A 22,541-nucleotide genomic window follows, 5' to 3' on the forward strand; every position below is an offset into this window, starting at 1 on the left:
GGAAGAAATAGCAGAGGTGCAGCTGTGCACTTGAATCCTCCATCAGAACTGGAGAAATCCCTTCTGTTCATGGATTGATGTGTTGAGGAAGTCACTAGACCAATTGTCTGCTCTCATAAGACTAGAACTTAAAGCCTGTGAGGGCTAAACCAAGAGGAGAGGATGCGGCGCGATCTACACTGGAATAATGCTTGAGTTTGAGGATGTTTTGGTATCAGATAGAGGTAGGTATTTTCTTTATGTGCACAGTCATCCTGCAATAAGAGGCTGTGAGAGGTACCAGAATTCTTAGTGAGCCTGCCCGTTTGTCTCAGTGGTTAGAGCATCGAAGGACCGAAGGGGCGCAACTTAGATTTCCAGTCAAGCGCACATACCTCGGTTGCAGGGTTGATCCTGGCCGCGGTTGGGGTTTGTGAGAGAGGCAACCAGTGGATGTATCTCTCTCCCATCGATGTTTCCCTCTCTTGCTCTCTCCCTCCCTTCACCTACGTCCTCCCATCCACTCTCTCTCTAAAGACCAATGGGAAAAAATCCTCCCGTGAGGACTTTTTAAAAAGAAGTATTATGACTGAGGAGTCCAGGTGGACTGTTTCACTGCATGCAGCAGGCCAGAAACATGCCACTAAGTGTTTGGAGAGGAGCAGGATTTAGTTGTCTGTGAGACAGGATGTCAGGGAGCCTGTCATTAAAATGGATGAGTAAGCGCAGCTGGTGTGGCTCAGTTGGGTGAGCATCATCCCATGAACCAGGAGATCACCTTCTGATTCTTGGTCAGGGCACACTAGTATGGCCATGCAGAAGACAGCCGATCCATCTTTCTCGTCATTGATGTTTCTATCTCCCTCTCCTTCTCCCTCTCTGTAAATCAATAAAAACACATTGGACAAAAAAGCGGATGAGTAAGGAAAGCTGCCCCCTACATCAATAAACACCCTTGCTTAATAATGTAACCCATGGAAATGGAAAAGCAGTCTAAGACATCGACTCCTTGAGCAGTACAGAATGCTCCTCTCATGCTACGTGGAGCCCTGGCTCCAGCTGCCACTCCAACACTTGACTGGAGTCCGAGCAGAAAGGGTTCACCGGGCCCTGATGCTGGTTGTGCTGGGGGGAATGTTGCTGTCTCTCCCGGGCTGGACTGGATTCTGACTTCCCAAGTACATTTGGCGAATGTAGCGTCATTTGTCCATTATTCAGTTCATTTACTGGCTGTTTTCTGTGTTTTTATCCTTCCTCCCTTGGTTATCTGGGATGACAATTTAGCGACGGAACAACGAAAGAGTGCCTTTTGGAGCAGAAAGAAGCATGTCGAGGTCAAAGACAAGCCTCCAGTGGCCAGCTCTGCTTCGTCTAACGTCATGAAATGCTGCATTTAATGCACCCACCCTCTCCTCCCTAACTTGCCTCTCCCTTTTTTCCGACCATGAAGATTTATAATCCTTTCCCTTTATCCCTGTCTTGATCATATACCCTTTCTTTCTTTCTTTTCTAATAAGTAAATTTTATTTTTATTGGTTTGAATATCTGTAGTTTATCTAAAAATGGATAAAATTGGTAAAGTTTTGGATCCACACATTTTTTCTCATTTTTTAAACCAAAGCATAAAACTTTTATAACACACTCCTTATTCTTTTATTTTATTGCTTAAAGTATTACACAGGGTGCCAGACCTCTGAGCCCAGAGGGTTAGAGGGAGACCACGTGACAGATAGCAACCTCCCTTGGGACAGGCACAGCCCCTGACTGGGGAAAAGAGATCCGCAGGATTCCTGGCACTGCCGGGGGATTTCAGAGCTGGGTTCTGTGAGCACGGAGGACTGAGCCTACAGGGGAACAGCTTGAAGAGCTGACCAGAGCATGCAGTGCCGATAATAGAAGATCTTGTAGAAAGTCAGCCTTCCCCGTTTCCGCGGCTGCCTTTTACTTGTTTATTTTCACTGAATCCTATTCATAAGATATTTCGGATACAGACACTCACCTGTGCTGAAGAGAGGGAGAAGGTGCGGACGAGTGGAATCTGGGGAGAGTGTGAGGAGGGGGGGGGGCGGGAGAGGTGGCAGCGGATTGAGTGCTGAGACACCCCTGGGCCCAGGATCGGGGCAGCCATTCTTTCCAGAGGGTGGGACTGACCTACCTAGCCCCCAGGCAAGGAGCACAACCACACCCAGATTCCACCTTGAACAAGATCAAGGATTAAAATAATCTGATCACTCCCTGGGAGTTTACAGGGTCTGGCCTATAGAGGGATTTTCAATCCCAGCAACAACACAGAGTGGTGCCTGGTACACGGTGCCTTGTTGTGTTGTATTTTGTGCCTTTAAATCAATGCAGCAGATCCAAACAACAGCAGCCTCCTGAGCACCACACCCTCTGTCTGAAGAACAGCAGCTGTACGTGAAACCTCCCCCTACCAGCCAGAAGAGCTACCACAGCTGTGAACAGCACCCACCAGAGGAGCTGCTGCCAACTGAGAAGCAGCTGCTACCGCAACTGCCCGAAGAGCAACCACAGCCCAAGGAGTAACTGCGACCAAGGGAGCAGCCACTGAACGACTCAACGTCTAGATATGTCAGTGAGATCAAACATGGGTAGACAAAGAAACCCCCAAAGGAAAGAAAAAGAGGTATCGCCAGAAAAGCAGCTAAGTGATACAGAGGCATGCAACATGACCGAAAAAGAATTCAGAATAAGGGTCCTAGAGTTCATAAACTGGACGGAGGAAAAAATCAATAACATATGCAAGAAGCTAGAAGAAACAGATGAAAAAATCAACAACTTAAGTAAGACCCAAGAAGAAATGAAGAGTGATATAGCTGCAATAAAAAACACCATTGAAAGTATCAACAGTAGACTAGGAGAAGCGGAGGACCGAATTAGTGAATTAGAAGACAAGGAAGCAAAACACAGCCAAACTGTACTGTAATTGGAGAAAAAAATTAAAAGACAGGAGGAGAGCCTAAGGGAGCTTTGGGACAACATGAAACAAAACAACATATGAATAATAGGGGTGCCAGAACAACAGAAAGAGGAACAAAGATTAGAAAACCTACTCGAAGAAATAATATCAGAAAACTTCCCTGAGGTGGGGAAGAAAAAAGTCACACAAGCCCAGAGAGTCCCAAACAAGGGGAACCCGAAAAGACCCACACCAAGACACATCATAATTACCATGGCAAATGTTCAGGAAAAAGAGAAAATCTTACAAGCTGCAAGAGAGAGACGGAAAGTTACATACAAGGGATCTCCCATTAGATTATCAAATGACTTCTCAACAGAAACACATCAGGCCAGAAAAGAATGGATGGAAATTTACAAAGTGATGCAAAGCAAAGGACTGAATCCAAGAATACTCTATCCAGCAAGGCTATCATTCAAAATTGAAGGGGAAATAAGAAGCTTCACAGACAAAAAAAGACTAAGGGAGTTTATCACCATCAAGCCAGCAATGCAAGAAATGCTAAAGGGACTGGTGTAAAAAGAAGAAATAAAAAGCTCAGAAAGAAAACAGCCACACAAAAAAAGAAATGGCTACAAAGTACCTTTCCATAATAACTTTAAACGTAAACAGACTAAATGCTCCAACCAAAAGACATCGAGTGGCTGAATGGATAAAAAAACATGACCCATACATCTGCTGTCTACAAGAGACCCACCTCATTAGAAGGGACTCACACAGACTGAAAGTGAAAGCATGGAAAAATATCTTTCAGGCAAATGGAAAGGAAAAGAAAGCTGGGGTAGCAATACTTATATCGGACAAAATAGACCTCAAAGTGAAGGCCATAACAAGAGATAAGGAAGGCCACTTCATAATACTAAAGGGATCAATACAACAAGAAGATATTACCCTGCTAAACATATATGCACCCAATGCAGGAGCACCCAAATTCATAAAAAAAACTCCTGGAAGATATCAAAGGAGAGATCAACAACAATACAATCATAGTAGGGGACTTTAATACACCACTGACAGCACTGGATAAGTCCTCTAGACAAACAATCAGCAAAGATACAGCAATCCTAAATGACTCACTAGATCAGATGGACTTAATAGACATCTTCAGAACACTTCACCCCAATGCCACAGAATATACATTCTACTCAAGTGCTCATAACACATATTCAAAAATAGACCATATATTGGGTCACAAGCAAAGTATCACCAAATTCAAGAAGATTGAAATCATAAAAAGCGTCTTCGCAGACCATGATGGCATAATATTAAAAATAAACTACAATAAAAACAAACCAAAATACTCAAACACCTGGAAGCTGAATAGCATGCTATTCAATATTGATTGGGTTACCAATGAAATCAAAGATGAAATTCAAAACATCCTGGAAACTAATGACAATGAAAACACAACAATCCAAAACCTATGGGACACAATGAAAGCAGTCCTGAGAGGGAAGTTTATAGCGCTACAGGCCTATCTCAAAAAACAAGAAAAAAATGGTAGTAAATCATCTAACTCTACAACTCAAAGAATTAGAAAGACAGCAACAAGAATACCCCAGAGTGAGCAGAAGGAAGGAGATAATAAAGATTACAGCAGAAATAAATGACATAGAGACCAAAAAAACAATACAGAAAATCAATGAAACCAAGAGCTGGTTCTTTGAAAGGATAAACAAAATTGACAAACCTCTAGACAGACTCACCAAGAAGCAAAGAGAGAGGACCCAAATAAACAAAATCAGAAACGATAGAGGCGAAATAATAACAGACCCTCAGAAATACAAATGATTGTTAAAAAATACTATGGACAGCTCTACTCCAACAAACTAGACAACCTGGAGGAAATGGACAAATTCCTAGAAAAATACAACATTCCAAAACTCAATCAGGAAGAATCTAAAAATCTCAACAGGTCAATAACTATGGAAGAAATTGCAGCAGTCATCAAAAAGCTTCCATCAAACAAAAGCCCAGGACCAGACGGCTTCACAGGGGAGTTTTACCAAACATTCAAGGAATAACTAAAACCTATCCTCCTCAGACTACTACAGAAAAATCAAGAGGAAGGAACACTTCCAAGCTCATTCTATGAAGCCAGCATCACCCTAATACCAAAACCAGGTAAAGACAACACAATGAAAGAGAATTACAGGCCAATATCCCTCATGAACATAGATGCCAAAATCCTCAACAAAATCTTAGCAAATTGGATCCAGCAGTACATCAGAAAGATCATACACCATGACCAAGTAGGATTTATTCCAGGGATGCAAGGATGGTACAATATTCGCAAATCAATAAACATGATACATCACATAAACAAATTGAAAGAAAAAAACCACATGGTCATATCAATTGATGCAGAAAAAGCATTTGACAAAATTCAACACCCATTTTTTTTTATTAAAGTATTACAAAGGGTATGACATATGTATCCATTTAATCCCCCCGCCCTAGACAGTCCCCTAGCCTCCCCTATCACCCAGTGTCTTATGTCCATTGGTTATGCTTATATGCATGCATGCAAGTCCTTTAGTTGATCTCTTACCCCCCTACCTCCTGCCCCCCAACCCTCCCCGGCATTCCCGCTGCAGTTTGACAATCTGTTTGAGGCAGCTCTGCCTCTGTATCTATTATTGTTCAAAAGTTTATAATGGTCTCTATTGTCCATGAATGAGTGAGATCATGTGGTATTTTTCCTTTATTGACTGGCTTATTTCACTTAGCATAATGCTCTCCAGTTCCATCCATGACGTTGCAAATGGTAAGAGTTCCTTCCTTTTTACAGCAGCATAGTATTCCATCGTGTAGATGTACCACAGTTTTCTAATCCATTCATCTACTGATGGGCACTTAGGCTGTTTCCAGATCTTAGCTATGGACAACACCCATTTTTGATAAAAACTCTCAGCAAGGTGGGAGTAGAAGGATTATACCTCAACATAATAAAAGCCATATATGACAGGCCCACAGCCAGCATCATACTCAATGGACAAAAACTAACACCATTTCCCCTAAGAACAGGAACAAGGCAGGGATGCCCCCTCTCACCACTCCTGTTCAACATAGTACTGGAAGTGTTAGCCATTGCAATTAGGCAAGAAGAAGAAATAAAAGGCATCCAAATTGGAAATGAGGAAGTAAAACTGTCCTTATTTGCAGACGACATGATATTATACATACAAAACCCTAGAGACTCCATCAAAAAGCTACTAGACTTAATACATGAATTTGGCAATGTAGCAGGATACAAAATTAACCCCAAGAAATCTGAGGCATTTCTATACACCAATAGTGAACTTTCAGAAAGAGAGTTTATAAAAACAATCCCGTTTACCATCGCACCAAAAAAATTAAGCTACCTAGGAATAAACTTAACTAAAGAAGTAAAAGACCTCTACTCAGAAAACTACAGGACGTTGAAAAAAGATATAGAGGAAGACATAAACAAATGGAAGAACATACCGTGTTCATGGATTGGTAGAATCAACATCATTAAAATGTCCATACTACCCAAAGCAATCTATAAATTCAACCCACTTCCCATTAAAATACCAAGGGCATACTTCATAGATCTAGAACGAACTCTCCAAAAATTCATCTGGAATAAAAAAAGACCCCGAATAGCTGCAGCAATCCTGAAAAAGAACAAAGTAGGTGGGACCTCAATACCAGATATCAAGTTGTATTGCAAAGCCACTGTTCTCAAAACTGCCTGGTACTGGCACAAGAATAGGCATATAGATCAATGGAATAGAATAGAGAGCCCAGAAATCGGCCCGAACCAATATGCTCAATTAACATTTGACAAAGGAGGCAAGAACATACAATGGAGCCAAGATAGTCTCTTCAATAAATGGTGTTGGGAAAATTGGACAGATATATGCAAGAAAATGAAACTAGACCACCAACTTACACCACACACAAAAATAAACTCAAAATGGATAAAGGACTTAAATGTACGACAGGAAACCATAAAAATTCTAGAAGAATCCAAAGGCAACAAAATCTCAGACATATGCCGAAGCAATTTCTTCACTGATACAGCTCCTAGGGCACTTGAAACTAAAGAGAAAATGAACAAATGGGACTACATCAAAATAAAAAGCTTCTGCACCACAAAAGAAACAATCAACAAAACAATGAGAAAACCCACCGTATGGGAAAATATATTTGCCAATATCATATCTGATAAGGGCCTAATCTCCAAAATTTATAGGGAACTCATACAACTTAACAAAAGGAAGATAAACAATCCAGTCAAAAAATGGGCAAAGGACCTAAATAGACACCTTTCAAAAGAGGACATTCAGAAAGCCAAGAGACATATGAAAACATGCTCAAAGTCACTAATCATCGGAGAGATGCAAATCAAAACAACAATGAGGTACCATCTCACACCTGTCAGACTGGCTATCATCAACAAATCAACAAACGACAAGTGCTGGAGAGGATGTGGAGAAAAAGGAACACTTGTGCACTGCTAGTGGGAATGCAGACTGGTGCAGCCACTATAGAAGACAGTATGGAGTTTCCTTAAAAAACTGAAAATGGAACTCCCATTTGACCCTGTGATCCCACTTCTAGGAATATATCCCAAGAAACCAGAAACACCAATCAGAAAGGATATATGCACCCCTATGTTCATAGCAGCACAATTCACCATAGCTAAGATTTGGAAACAGCCTAAGTGCCCATCAGCAGATGAGTGGATTAGAAAACTGTGCTACATCTACATGATGGAATACTATGCTGCTGTAAAAAGGAAGGAACTCTTACCATTTGCAATGGCATGGATGGAACTGGAGAGCATTATGCTAAGTGAAATAAGCCAGTCAATGAAGGAAAAATACCACGTGACCTCACTCATTCATGGATAATAGAGACCATTATAAACTTTTGAACAATAATAGATACAGTGGCAGAGCTGCCTCAAACAGACTGTCAAACTGCAGCGGGAAGGCCGGGGAGGGTTGGGAGGCAGGAGGTAGGGGGTAAGAGATCAACCAAAGGACTTGCATGCATGCATATAAGCATAACCAATGGACATAGGACACTAGGGGATAGCGGAGGCTAGGGGACTGTCTAGGGTGGGGGGGAATGGACACATATGTAATACCCTTTGTAATACTTTTAGCAATCCTATCTAATAAAAGAGAAACATGGTAGTTAGCGTACGACCGCTACCCTTCCCATTGGCTAATCAGGGCAATATGCAAATTAACTGCCAGCCAAGATGGCGGCCGGCAGCCAGGCAGCTTAAACTGAACATGAGGCTTGCTTGCTTCAGTGCTGGAGGACTCCAACGTTCCCCGCCTGCCTTGCCGGCCTCTGAGCCTCCAGTTTGAAACATTGTAACATCTAGAAGCTAAACAAAACCCCAGAAACCAGATTTCAGTTGGCTGGGATCTCAGAACTGGAGTTGATACAGAGTTTTGATTATAGAACCCTAACAAACCAGATACCTTCTTTCAGCAGCGGAGGCCTAAGAGCTGGAGCCAAGCCTCAGAGCTAAAGCTGGCCCAGAATAAAAAAGAAAAAAAGGAGCGGTTGGGAGCTTCAGTCACCCACCAGCCTGAAAACAGCCCTCAGCCCTTCACCCAGACTGGCCAGGCACCCCAGTGGGGACCCCCACCCTGAAGGGTGTGTGACCAGCTGCAAACAGCCATCATCCCTTCACCCAGGCTGGCCAGGCACCCCAGTGGGGACCCCCACCCTGATCCAGGACACCCTTCAGGGAAAACCAGCCAGCCCCACCCATGCACCAGGCCTCTATCCTATATAGTAAAAGGGTAATATGCCTCCCAGCACCAGGATCAGCAGAGCCGCGAGGCCTCTGGGCACCGGGATCAGCGTGACAGGGGGCAGGGACCAAATCCCCTGATTGCCCTGGGCCTCTGTGTTTGACAGGAGGTGGGGCCACAACCTCTCTATCCGCCCTGCTCTGTTCATGACAGGGGAAGGTGCCCCAACCCCCTGGTCAGCCCTGCTCTGTGCCTGATAGGGGGGAGCTCCCCAACCCCCTGATCGCCCTGCAGCTCTGTGTGTGACAGGGTGCGGTGCCCTAATCCCCTGATCGGCCCTGCTCTGTGTGTGACAGGGTGCTGTGCCCCAACCCCCCCACCCCACGGGCCCTGCTCTGTGTGTGACAGGGTAGAGCCATAACCTCCCCATCAGCTCTGCCCTGAGTGTGAGATTGGCGGCGCCCCAACCACCTGATCGGCTCTGCTCTGTGGGTTGTAAAGCACGGCGCCCCAACCCGCATCCCCCCCCACGGGCCCTGCTCTGTGTGTGAGGGGGTAGAGCCATAACCTCCCCATTGTGGGTGACAGGGGACGGTGCCCCAACTCCCCTATCGGCCCTACTCTATGAGTGACAGGGGAGAGCTCCTCAACCCCCTGATGGGCCCTGCTCTGTGCGTGAGTGGGGGCTGCGCCCCAACCCCCTGATTGGCCCTGCTCTGTGTGTGACAGGGTACCGAGCCCCAACCCCCCTGATGGGCCCTGCTCTGTGCGTGACAGGGGGCAGTGCCCCAACCCCCGGATTGGCCCTGCTCTGTCGTGACAGGGGGTGGCGCTGCAACCTCCCCATCGACCCTGCCTTGAGTGTGACAAGGGGCAGTGACCCAACCCCCCAATTGGCCCTACCCTGAGCGTGACTGAGGGTGGAATCACAACCTCCCGATCCGCCCTGCTCTGTGCATGATGGGGCGGCGCCCCAACTCCCCAATCGGCCCTGCTCTGAGCCTGGCCAGGGGCTGCACCTAGGGATTGGGCCTGCCCTCTGCCACTCGGGAGCAGGCCTAAGACAGCAGGGCATTATCTCCCGAGGGGTCCCAGACTGTGAGAGGACACAGGCCAGGCTGAGGGACCCTCCCTTTCCCCCAAGTACACAAATTTTTGTGCACCGGGCCTCTAGTAATAAATAAATAAATAAATAAATAAATAAATAAATAAATAAATAAATAAATAAAAAGACTCCTAAGAGAAGCATATGTATACAGAAAAGGTTTTTAAAGGATTCACATCTCCTAAGTCACAGCTCTATGGTTCTAACTTTAACTGGGTCTACAGAGGCTGACGGGAAAAATAGAAGGAACCCTTGCCCTGGGTTCTCAATTAATCTCTGCTATTAATTAGCTTTGGTCTTAGGGATTTCACTTACCCTTTCTGGGTCTCCTAGCTACATCTATAGAATGAGGGTAAAATTAGACCTTTTAAATAAGGTTTCTACAAACGCTTCAAAAAATAATTGTGGGTTCAGATTTCTACAATCTTCCTAAATATCTCAGCAAATATAAACTTTTCCTTTGTTTAATCTTTGTGGTACAAAACTTCACAAAAATGTAAACACAGTTTTATAATACTACTCATTTCAAAAATATACAATCTCTATAAAACTTATCCTATAACATTTTGGTAGATACCATTAAACATTTCTTAGTAACTGTCCTATAACACAAACTAGTAAATTTAGCATTATCTTTTTAAAACATCAATTGCATATTCTTTGTATTGGTGTGAAAAGGCTCAGAAAATACAGATGTGTTGAGCACTATATGTCACTTGTATTAAAATTCAACAAGTAACTTTCCAGGTATGGAAAACTTCATCTGAAGTGAATTTTTGGGGTGTAAAAATCAACTCTTGTAAACATCAAATTAAAATGTGGCTGTATCTTCTGCCTTAAAAGTTAAAAAACATAGGAGTTGTTATTTAACTCACTCAAATGGTTTGTGAAGCTGAAATACTTCCATGTAGGGTCTGCCCCATCCTGACATTAGCTTAGTGCATGGACTGAGAGCCACATGTCACCTATTCTGTCCAGTGAGGAAAGGAGCTGTGAGTGAATTATTCCTGCCACTAAGTCCCTTGGACAGCCAGCCGCTAGGCAGCAAGGATGCCAGCCTCAGCTCACAGGTGGGAGAAGTGCTGCCATCTCTCTCAGAACACTTCCAAACTCAGCTGAGAAGGACAGGCCCTACCAGCCAAGACCCAGTCAGGCCACTGCTGGGCTCTAAGTAAAGACAGACGATTGTCTCTACCTCTTATTTCTTCTGAGACCAAACCAACCAACCTCCCACCCACCCAACCAACCGCCCAACCTACCAACCAACCAACCACAATTTAATCATCATCCTTGCACTGCAGCCACTGCGGAATAAACACCAAGTTGTATATGGGCTCACGTGGTGACTACCCTCCAAGACACATATTCCCAGAGCCTGAAATAAGCTCTGCCCCTTCCCATTCCCTTCCCTCAGCTCACCTCTCCACCCTCCCTTGCTCACCCCCCCCACACACACACAAACACACACACACACATATACACACACAACCTATTTGACCAGGTCGTTAACTTTCTGGGGACTACAGATCTGTCTTGTCCACTGGCTTGAGACACAAGCCCTGGAGAAGCAGGACCCCTCACTGCCTGGCTTAATAGACAGGGGGCCCTGCTGGGGTCTGGCTGGAACTCTGTCCCCAGCTGCCTCCTGTCAGCTCAGCAGCCACCACTCCTCCAGGTCAGGGAGCACATGCAATCTGCCCCAGAATGACAGGGGACCAGATCCGCACAGGGAAGGAGCCCACACTGGGGCTCTTGGTCTCTCACTGGGGCTCTTGGTCCCAGGTGGCGACTTGATGGAGCCTCTCCACTCTCCTGCTTTCTCCCAGGACCCTGGGGCTCTCCAACTCCCATTCTTTGGGAAAGTGACTCCTTGGCTGCCCCCACAGAGCAAGGCCCAGGGAAACCCCAATCCTCCAAGCGTTTTAAATAGGTGACAAGCCCAAGTTCACCCTTGGAATGAGCCCTTCCCGCCCACATCAGCCACTACCAAGTGGGACACTCCAAGTCCCAGCACCTGGGAGGTGCCAGATAGGCTGGAACCCGCACTCAGTTGCAGGGAGGGGGGGCGGGGGGTTGACTAGGCTTTTAGGCGGGAGGTGCTGGGCAGGTGAGCTGGAGGGCACTCACCTTGGTGACACTGAGGAAGGTGGTCTGGCCCAGCGCTGCCCCTCACCAGCTTCCGCTCCAGCTCCTCCCTCAGATGAGCAAGTGCATCTTGCCCACATGCGGGAGAGGAGCGCCTGCAGGATGGTGGCCTGGACTCCAGGCAGATGCACTTGGTCTGGTGGCAGGGGCGGCTCCACACCAGCTGGGCTAGGCCTCCAACAGCTCCTCCTCCTGTGGGACCCTGGTGGACCTGGATGAGGCAGCAGCCCCCCTCATCCATGTGGGAGGCTGTGGCCAGATCTGCCAGGAGATTTGTCGTTGCTCCGTCACCTGGTGGGGCCTCTGCACAGTACCAGGAGGCCACTCTGGGCTCCTTGCTGCCAACCTGCTGTGCTCAGTAGTGTGGGTTAGTTCATCCACCCAGCATTGCTTCCTGACAGTCTGTCCCTGCAGAATAACTTCAACACAGGACACTTCTGCATTCTGACCAAGTCACTGTCGAGAGCCAGAATTTTTCATTAGGTCACTGGTTTGCTCATCATCATGTAGAATATCTGAGCTTTTAATTTTGACTTATTTTATTAAATGTTTTATATTAAAGAAGGAACTAATTTTTATAGATGTTATAAAAGAGGATATGTCATTATATTATCTGTATACCAGGTGTCAGGAAGTTATAGTCAGTGGGTGATATCTGGACTATTGAAATACAATATTTGGAAGAAGCATATCTAAAGTAATTTCCGCAAGCTCCGAATATTCGTTTTTAACTTTTATCTACAATGAAACAAATCATATATTTTCATTACTCATTTTCAATCTTTCATCAGTTGCCAATTCCAACGATTATCCTTGAAAGTTACCTTTAAAATTAAATCATCTTTTGATGAAAGCAATGAATTCAAGATTCTATACATTGCTAGTGTCCAATCAAACACATTTTATTTTTTTGAACATTTTCTGAACCTTATGGAAAAACCAACAGGGACGATCAACTGGCTAAAAGAGAGCCTCCCTATTCTGTCTCACTCCAGTGCCTCTCCCTTGAAGCTCGCTGGCTTTAGGGTCGCCAAGGTCACAGTTCTCAGGGGCCCCAGCGCTGTGTTCCGAGAGTCCACAGGAAGGAGGATCAGGGGAAGCGCCCGGAGGAAGCATGTCTGTACCGTGAGACTCCGGAGGCTCGAAGAATCGGTCCCCGCGGGTCAGGGCACACGGGGAGGTCGCACACCGGAGGAATACGGGTGCTCTGCAGCAGAGCGCGGACCTGCAGGAGCGCAGTTCTCCTCTGGCTTGTCCACTGGCGGTCCGCAGGGCTGCAGCATCTTCTCCATCACGTTGAAGCGGACTGGAGCTTTGCTCTCATTCTCCGCAATGGCGAAGTAGTTGAGGAGGTCGAAGTGGCCCAGGTAGGAGCAGTAGGAGTCGCGGTGCTGGTTCACCAGCCTTTCCCACTTGGTGGTGTCCGCGTGGCCAGTGCCGATGTACTTGGACTGCAGGTGCTCCAGCTGGCTGTGGATGGTGTAGCGGTCCGTCATCTCGCCGATTTCCTCTTTGCTCGCAGGTCAGAGGCCTCGGAAAATGGGAACTGTCCTAGAAAGCCACACCAGAGAGGGACCGCTCCGCCAAACCTCCGAGCCTTACTGTCGCGGGAGAATGACGTCTCCCAATCAAACTACTTTTAAAACATTACAAGGCACAAGGTGGTCCTATTGCATATGACCAGAACAGTTCCCACCACATGGGACTCACTATGAACTATGAAGGCAAAAATCGTATCTTACAATGGTGTCTGTATGGTCGGTCCATGCGAGCCCTCTTCCAATTGCAGACTTCTGACTTCTTGTATTCTCACTTGGGGAATGTGGCAGGCAGCTCGCTCAGGCCTCCTTTATAACAGAACACATCTCATCATGAGGGCTCCACCCCCAGGACCTAACCCCCTCCCAAAGCTCCAGCTCCTAATCCCATTAGCTGGGGCAATAGGGTTTCAATTTATGAATTTGGGGGATGGGGAGAGGAGTCACAAGCATTCACACCATAGCACTCATCTTCACTTCACTGTGCTTTATTGTCCTAAATGATTTACATTTTTTAGAAAAATGGGCTCTAGCCGGTTTGGTTCAGGGGATAGAGCATCAGGCTTCAGACCAAAGCGTACGGAGCTTGATTCCGGTCAAGGGCGTGTACCTTGGTTGCAGGCCCAGACCTGGTCACCGCCCCTGCAGAAGGCAAACAATAGATGTGTTCTCACACACCGATGTTTCTCTGTGTATTTTCCTCTCTCTTCCACTCTTTCTAAAAGTCAATGGAAAAATATCCTCGGTGAGGATTAACCAAAAAAAAAAAAAAAAATGGAATAAAGATAGAATTTGAAAATTTTCCTAGAATTAGCCATTTGGAAAAAAAAATAATTGTGATAAAGCAATTGTTACTGAAGAAATTAAATCCTGTCATATCCCTCTCAAATCCCCTAAAACCTTGCCACATAATAACTTCTCACACCCGAAAGATCAAGGTTTATAGGCATAATTACAATAAATACATTTATTTATTACTCAGAATGAATCCTTCCTATGACCTGCATGTAGCTCTGTGCTATGACTTTAAAACTGCTTCCCGCCATTCCCAAGAATAACCTGAGTTTTCTGGGCTAATGCTCAAGGTGTAAAGGGAAGAGACGTTGGTCCAAGGCACAGAGATGAGTCTTCATCTAAGGAATGGATGTATATGAGTCAGTTCAGTGCACTGAACCTAACCTGTAGAATCTGTAAAATTATGATTCCAAAACTATTAATTATTTTTCTAAATTTAATGATAGAAATTGGGTGTTACAATTTGCATTTTAAGGCTTTGAGACTGCTCCTATATGTAATCCTTAAAAGGCCAGGCCCTACTGAATTTTCAGCATTGTAAGACAGGCTGCCGTGATGAGAAGGCTAAATCGTTTTGGGGTTGTTTTTTCTTTGAATATGTTTTTACTGATTTTTAGAGAGAGAGGGAGGGAGAGGGATAGAGAGATAGAAACATGGGAAAGAGAGGAATATCCTCTCTCGGCTGACCGCCTCTTGCATGCCCCCTACTGGGGATCTTCAGAACCCAGACAGGTGCCCTGACCGGGTTGGCAGTGGAACAGGCAACCTCTTGGTTCCTGGCTTGATGCTCATCCGCTGAGCAACACCAGCCCAACTCATGAGGCTAAAGAGTTTCAACAAACAGATCCACGAGTCTCCAGCCCTCTCCGTGCCTGTGTCTTTTGCCGTGTGACTTTGCTGTTCCTCCCAACAGGAAGCAGAGTATACCTTCCAACCCCTTGATTCTGAGTGTGGCCATCTGATTTATTTTAGCCGATGGGATAATAATGGATGTGATGCAAAAGGAGGCTTGAAAATCTGGGCTTGCTCTGTTGTGCTTCTGCCATCACAAAGAGGATGGGTCCAGCTAGCCGACTGTCCCGGGAGGAGGAAGAGGAGGAGGAGGAAGAGGAGGAGGAGGAGGAGGAGGAGGAGGAGGAGGAGGAGGGTCACCCAGAGCAGAGCCTAGTCACCCAGCCAGCCCAGCCTAAATCAGGTGCCTCCAAGCCTAATCCCCAGGCATATGAGTAAACCCAGTCAAGATCACATGTTGGCCAACCTAGCCGAAGCCTTCAGGCACCTGAGAAATAAATGTGCAGTGTGGTGTGCCACACAGCAATTTTGTGATACTAGCCAACTGCCATAGTTCAGTAAAAATTTTTGAAGAAAAGAGTGAATTTGGCTTCTTGGAAAATGTTTCTCTTTTCTGCTTTTCTGGTGAGACCTCCTTTTCTTTCCTTTGGGGGTTTCTTTGTCTACCCACGTTTGATCTCACCGACATATGTAGATGTTGAGTCATTCTGGGGCTGCTGGCGGTTGTTGTAGCAGCTGCTCCTCAGTTGGCAGGGGCTCCTGTGGTGGGTGCTGTTCTCACCTCTGTGGTGGCTCCTCTGGCTGGTGGGGGGAGGCTTCACGTACAGCTGCTGTTCCTCAAACAGAGGGTGTGGTGATCGGGAGGCTGCTGTTGCTTGGATTGAGACTCAGAGGAGGTGTGGTGCAGAAGTAAAATACAAAGGTGTGGAGGTGCATGCGGAGAGGGCTGTCGGCTGAGGTCACAATTGTCTTTTTCAATCAGGAGGGCGTCTCAGGGTCTGAGCTCCACTTCTGGGCGAGTCTCTGGGGACCCAGACTCATAAGGGAGAAACAGGACTGTCTGGCATCGGTTGGAACTAGAGGGCAGCTTTCTCTCAGAGGCACACGCAGCGATTCTGGCATTTAAATATATAAAATGAATATCAAAAATATAATTTTTTTACTATGGTTGCAAATATTAAAAAAAAGAATATTTCTATATGTGACACGGCACCAGAGTTAAGTTAGGGTTTTTCAAAATTTTGACAATCCGAGCTCAAAAGGTTCACCATCACTGCCTTATAGGGTACTTGTGGTGAAAAATAGATAAACTATGTGTGATTAATGATTGGGCTGTCTAAGTTCAAGGTCAGACTTAAACTGATTTTTATGAGATTGGGTTAAGGAAAATAAGGTTGAAGCCAGTGGACGGTAGAATGTGTATGGTTACCTTTGATCTAGGGGGTGAGATACATTTCACTGGGCATTGTTTCTAAGAATGTTTCCTCCAGTGTCTTTTAGAAATGCAATGGTCCCCTTTCTTCAGGTGTGTGACTTGGAAAAGATTTGCTGTAACAGATTTCAAGACAATACCGTGGGACTTACATGCACTATCATTTGAAAAATAAAAAAGGGGGAATTTTCCGGAAGCCGTTCCATCCTTGCTGCTTGACACAGTCGCTGCAGGGAAGAAACATCTGCACGGCATATGTTTCAAGGGACCTGGCATATATGGCATACTGTTCTTAATATGTTTGCTCCCCTTCTTGGTGCTATGTGTTTTCACCAAGGTCACATCTCCAAGAAAGGTTATTTCCCCAGGTAGGGATTTTCCCCTGAAGTTAGGGAGGGAATAAAATCCCTAAACTATGTGCCAGGAGGGTAGTTAATCACTTTAACTAAGAAGGATCACGCTTAAGCTACATAATCTTTACTCCCTGGAATGGAGATAAGGAACACCCCAACCTTTGGAATAGAAATTGATAGGATTAAAATCAACTGGTATAAATACAGATGTTACAAGACAATCAAACACAGAACTTCGCTGGAGATCCAGGCTAGAGAACCTGGCTGGGCTGCTGATCAACTGAACACTGTCTCCGTGTCATTCCTTCTTCGCCGACTCTGTCCACGCCTTTGGGAACCCCTGGACCTGCTGGGGTTGCACCCCAACAATTGGCACCCGAACAAGTAACTGGCCTTGTTCTCCACCTTTTGCTTTTGGTTCTGCTGACGCTGCCCGGCTCTCCTCAGCCTCAGGCCCGCTTTCTCCTTGAGACCGAGCACCATGCCTCCAATTAAATTGAAGAGTTCTGATGGAGAGATATTTGAAGTTGATGTTGAAATTGCCAAACAATCTGTGACTATCAAGACCATGTTAGAAGATTTGGGAATGGATGATGAAGGCGATGATGACCCAGTTCCTCTACCAAATGTTAATGCAGCAACATTAAAAAAGGTCATTCCGTGGTGCACCCACCACAAGGATGACCCTCCACCACCTGAGGATGATGAGAACAAAGAGAAGCGAACAGATGATATTCCTGTTTGGGACCAAGAATTCCTCAAAGTTGACCAAGGAATACTCTTTGAACTAATTCTGGCTGCAAACTATTTAGACATCAAAGGTTTGCTTGATGTTACATGCAAGACTGTTGCCAATATGATCAAGGGGAAAACCCCTGGAGAGATTCGCAAGACTTTCCGTATAAAAAATGACTTTACTGAAGAAGAGGAATCCCAGGTGCTCAAAGAGAACCAGTGGTGTGAAGAGAAGTGAAAAGCTGTGCCCGACACTGTAACACTGTAGGGATTGTTCCAAATACTAGTTGCACTGCTCTGTTTATAATTGTTAATATTAGGCAAACAGTAAAAATCAAACAAACAAATATATAAATAAATAAATTAATTAATTAATTAATTAATTAATTAATTAATAAATAAAAATAAAAATAAAAATTTTCTCCTCAGCCATGTCTAATTTGTTACTTCTGGGTCGATGTTGTCTGATTTCGTCCCTTGTTGGGCCTGGGCCCAGGAGGAGGTGTGTGACGTTTCTCCCTATTAGGCCTCCATTTTGGGGGAGGGGAAAAAACTTTCTCCACTTTCATTTTACCATTATTAAAATGGTAAACACAACTTCCCACCAGAAATATTGTACAGATAAAGAGAGAAGAATGTTTGTGAACAATGTTGCACACTATTGACACTTACTAAATGCTTCCCCCCGCCCCCTGGGTTTCAGAGCATGGTTTAATGCATTCATACATCAAAATTATTTTCAGAAACATGGAAAATCCTAAGTCACACTGTGGATTTCCTCGAGATCCTTGCTGAAGGCTGGGGCTGTTCCAGATGCAGCAAGGACTGAGATAGAACTTGTTGGAAAAGGACCTAAATAGACACCTTTCAAAAGAGGACATTCAGGAAGCCAAGAGACATATGAAAACATGCTCAAAGTCACTAATCATCCGAGATATGCAAATCAAAACAATAATGAGGTACCATCTCACACCTGTCTGAATGGCTATCATCAACAAATCGACATACGACAAGTGGAGCGAGTCAAAGTCTTCTTCAATTACAACATGCCTGAGGACTGGGACACCTACCTCCACCAGGTGGCCCGTGCCTGTTGCTTTGCCACCAAAGACCTGGCTATCACTTTTGTGTCTCATGAGAATGATGCCAAAATCCTCAATGATGTTCAGGTTAGGTTTGAAGTCAATGTGGCAGAGCTTCCTCAAGAAATGGACATCTCCACATACATGCAGCAGAGCCGCTAACCACACACCTGACATCCCGGAGCCACCCTGCTTCCCACGTGCTGCTTCAAGTCCTCTTTCTAGGCAACAGTGGGGCTTTCTTTTTCTGTTCAAACACTGTACATTTGTGTAACAATAAATTAGTGGAAAAATAAATAAATAAATATAAGGGGTTGTATTTTCCTTCTGACCCCCATTTTTCAAGTCAGTCAGTCATCTACACTAATAAAAGAGATACATGGTAATTGACGTATGACCGCTACCCTTCCCATTGGCTAATCAGCAAGATATGCAAATTAACTGACAGCCAAGATTGTGGCCGGCAGCCAGGCAGCTTGAAACTAACATGAGGCTTGCTTGCTTCAGTGACGGAGGACTCCAACATTCCCCGCCTGCCTTGCAGGCCTCTGAGCCTGCAATTTAAGAAACATTGTAACAAATATAGAAGCTAAACAAAAACCCCAGAAACCAGCTTTCAGCGAGCTGGGATCTCAGAGCTGGAGTCAGAGCTGGAGTTATACATTGTTTTGATTACCTACTTTCAACAGTGGAGGCCTAAGAGCTGGAGCCTCAGAGCTAAAGCTGGCCCAGAATTAAAAAAAAAGAAAAAGAAAAAGAAAAAAAGGAGCGGTTGGGAGCTTCCGTCACCCGCCAGCCTGAAAACAGCCCTCAGCCCCTCACCCAGATTGGCCAGGCACCCCAGTGGTGACCCCCACCCTGAAGGGTGTGTGGCCAGCTGCAAACAGCCCTCAGCCCCTCACCCAGATTGGCCAGAGCAATTTATGTCAGAAGAGACACTTTCCATCTAATTTACTGCAGTCTCTCCCATCCCTATGAATACAGTGTTTCTGCCTCAATAGCAGTTTAACCTCAGAGTCTTACAACAAATGTCACAAGATTATGAAATTTTGTACTTTGTAGCACATGGCTCCTTTGCAGTACATGGGTAAGAGTTCCCCTAAACATTGCTGAGACTTATGTAACACATACTATGAACAGAGACCATAATTCATATTGTTAACAGAAGGACAGCAAAGGTCTCTTCTGGTTGACCATTGACCTCACCAATAACCAAGGTACTGGGATGCAAATTACAACTACAAAGTCATGCCATCTTTCTTTCTTTTTTTTTATTGTTTTATTGCTTAAAGTATTACAAAGGGTATTATATATGTGTCCTTTTTCCCCCCCGCCCTTGACAATCCCCTTTCTGTCTACAAGGCCTTGGGCAGCAACGCAAAATAAGCTGGTTTTGGACCAAGAGTGATTTTTTGCCATCATGCTCTGCCTTCTGAAGCACTGAAGTTTTGATGTCCCCACAATATCTGTTCACATCTACATGCTGACAGATCACAACAGTGCTTTCAAATCATGGCAGGCAGTGAATAGAACCAACACAATTAATGGTACAATAAGAAAAAAGCGTTTTTACCAAAATACCATAAACCAGAGCCAGCGGTGTTCTGATTGGTGAAATAGAACCTGAGCCAGTCATCACAGCATAATGTGGAAACCACAAACTCCCTCAAACAGGTACCATTTCCTTGCTGAGGATGGGTGTTCTGGACAAATCCTGGGTCAGTCCCATTCCATAGAGAGAAAGGAATGAAGATCCTGCCAAGAGTTCAGAATATTCAGAATTTATTTAAGCACAAGAGAGCACACAGGGTTTGTGACCTGGTTCACACTGTTCAGGTGAGCCAGGTGGTTGAGGAGAAATCACTTCAGCCACAATCACTCACAGTGACGTCAATCAGACAGTAGGCCAGGGCAGGATAGCAGTGCAAGCAGCTCCTTCAAGCCTCTCTTATACCTGAAACTCATGGGGAATCTAGCAAAGTGAATGTCCTGATAAAAAGGGATTATATTAAGGTAAATGTGTAAGATCGAGTCACCTTAAGTATTGCTATTCTGAGTAAGAAAAATGAAATATTCCTGACATATTTAAGGCAGCGTCTGCCTTACCTGTCACCCCTGCAGCCCACCCCTTAATTTTTTTCTTTGTGGAGAAGAAGCTGCAAATGTTTTGTAGCTGCCGGCAGCTGTTTCCTGTGGAAACCTGGGGTGCCATCCTGTATAGATCCTGTTCCTGGGGGCTGCACAGCCCTCTTACTTTGTGTTATGGGGACTTCCCTATTGTGCCCTGCGTGCACCCCTCCCCAGTTTAGGAGTCTCTAGGGGCAGTGGCCATGTTCTCCCCCTGGGAAGGGGGGCCCTGTGCCTCCCTGGGGACTCTGTGCCTGGAACCCTGCCTCATCTTTTGTTCCAGCCAGACCCTGTGGGTCACCCCTCTACCCTGGTGTCTGTAAGCTCTGGTTGGGCCAGGCCAGGATGGCGGGCGGAACGGGCCCTTCCTGTTGGGCTGGATTGTACATATGTTAATAGCAAAGACCCAATGCCACATTTTTATAATTGTGATTAAACTTTATTGTACAAAAAAAAACTGTTTGAAAGAAACAGAAAAACAGTATTTCATTGCAAACAAAAGCTAGACAGTAACCGCACACTCCCCCAGTGAACACACTGGGAACCCGCGGCCCTGCGGCCGGCCATGGGCTCAGCGGTACATGATCCGGAAGCTGCGCTCCCGCTCCTTGTGCCGCCCCTCGCACACCTTGGTCACCTCCTCCACCTTCCTCTGCAGCAGGGCCGAGTTCTGGTCGATTCACTGCAGGGAGTCCATGTGTGCGTTGAGGATCTTGCAGATCCGCTGCAGCGGGTCGCTGGTGACGGCGGGGCCCCGGACCTGTTCAGGTGCTCGATGATGTCCCTGAGGTCCTGGGCCACGCGCTTGAGCGGTGCGTCGATGTTCTTGGCCAGCTCGTAGGTCTTCTCGTGCTCCTCCTCGGCGTGCTGCAGGCAGGTAGTCCCGCTCTGCTCCTTGACGGACTCCTCCAGAGGGCTCAGCGGGTCCTCCAGCTCCTTCCGCTGAGACAGGATGAAGTCCAGGTCTTGGTCCAGCCTCTTCGGGTCCACCTTCACCTTCTCCACCTCGCGGTGGAGGGCGCTGATCTTCCCCCCGTTCTCGATCAGTGGGCGGTCCCAGGCGTTGACCAGGGTGGCCTGCTGCAGGAAGTGCCGCTCCTGGTCCTCCAGGTCCAGGCTCCACTTGTTGATCAGACTCTCCAGCTGGGCATCGGTCATCACGGGACTGGTGGACACACCCAGAGGAACCTGCTCAACAACACTGTGCTGGCTGCCTTCCAGCGCCTTCTCAGTGAGCCCGAGCCCGAGGGCAGAGCTGCAGCCTGAGACTCCGCCCTGGAGCATCAGCTTCCCCGGCCCTCACTGTAGGCGATTTAGTGGGACAAGACTGCTCCTCTGTAGTATCTCCTTCACCAGCCAGGACAGAGGCGCCCCAGCTACGATGGGAGTATGTGAAGTGTGCCCCTTACATCATGAGCAGCCACAGCCAGAGCCTGCCTCCTCGTGCTGCACCTGTGTGGCCACACTGCCTCCTCACAACTCAACTTCAGTTCCCCTTTTCCCTGCGAATGGAGGGAGATCTGTGTGCCTTTCCTGGAAGGATCCGTTCAGCTGTGGAGATTAAGGTCTGATGGTCAGGGTGCCAGGATCTCCAGGGTGGGGTCAGGACCCTAATGTTCAACTTCCACAGTCTGCTGCTGTGATGCCCCACGGCCACCAGGTGGTGCCAGAGGGCACCCCAAATACACATTCTTCACCAACTGATGGATAGAGAGGGTGGTGCTGTAGGGCTCA

General features: G+C 46.1%; 2 protein-coding genes and 1 pseudogene across 2 annotated transcripts; 1 reads left to right on the top strand and 2 right to left on the bottom strand.

Annotated features, from left to right (window-relative positions):
- Positions 1 to 13,116: 13,116 nt before the first annotated feature.
- LOC132213865 (splicing factor 3B subunit 5-like) lies at positions 13,117 to 13,540 on the bottom strand. The gene has a single exon (XM_059660761.1). The coding sequence runs from the start codon at positions 13,447 to 13,449 to the stop codon at positions 13,117 to 13,119; it is 333 nt and encodes a 110-aa protein (XP_059516744.1). The 5' UTR covers positions 13,450 to 13,540.
- Positions 13,541 to 17,326: 3,786 nt separating this feature from the next.
- Positions 17,327 to 17,928, top strand: LOC132213757 (S-phase kinase-associated protein 1-like). The gene has a single exon (XM_059660697.1). It carries the CDS (start codon positions 17,345 to 17,347, stop codon positions 17,834 to 17,836), a length of 492 nt encoding a protein of 163 aa, XP_059516680.1. The 5' UTR covers positions 17,327 to 17,344; the 3' UTR covers positions 17,837 to 17,928.
- Positions 17,929 to 21,268: 3,340 nt separating this feature from the next.
- On the bottom strand, positions 21,269 to 21,980 carry LOC132213758 (nuclear pore glycoprotein p62-like; annotated as a pseudogene).
- Positions 21,981 to 22,541: the final 561 nt, after the last annotated feature.

Source organism: Myotis daubentonii, chromosome 12, assembly GCF_963259705.1.
Source record: "Myotis daubentonii chromosome 12, mMyoDau2.1, whole genome shotgun sequence".
In the NCBI taxonomy this organism is placed as follows: Eukaryota; Metazoa; Chordata; class Mammalia; order Chiroptera; family Vespertilionidae; genus Myotis; species Myotis daubentonii.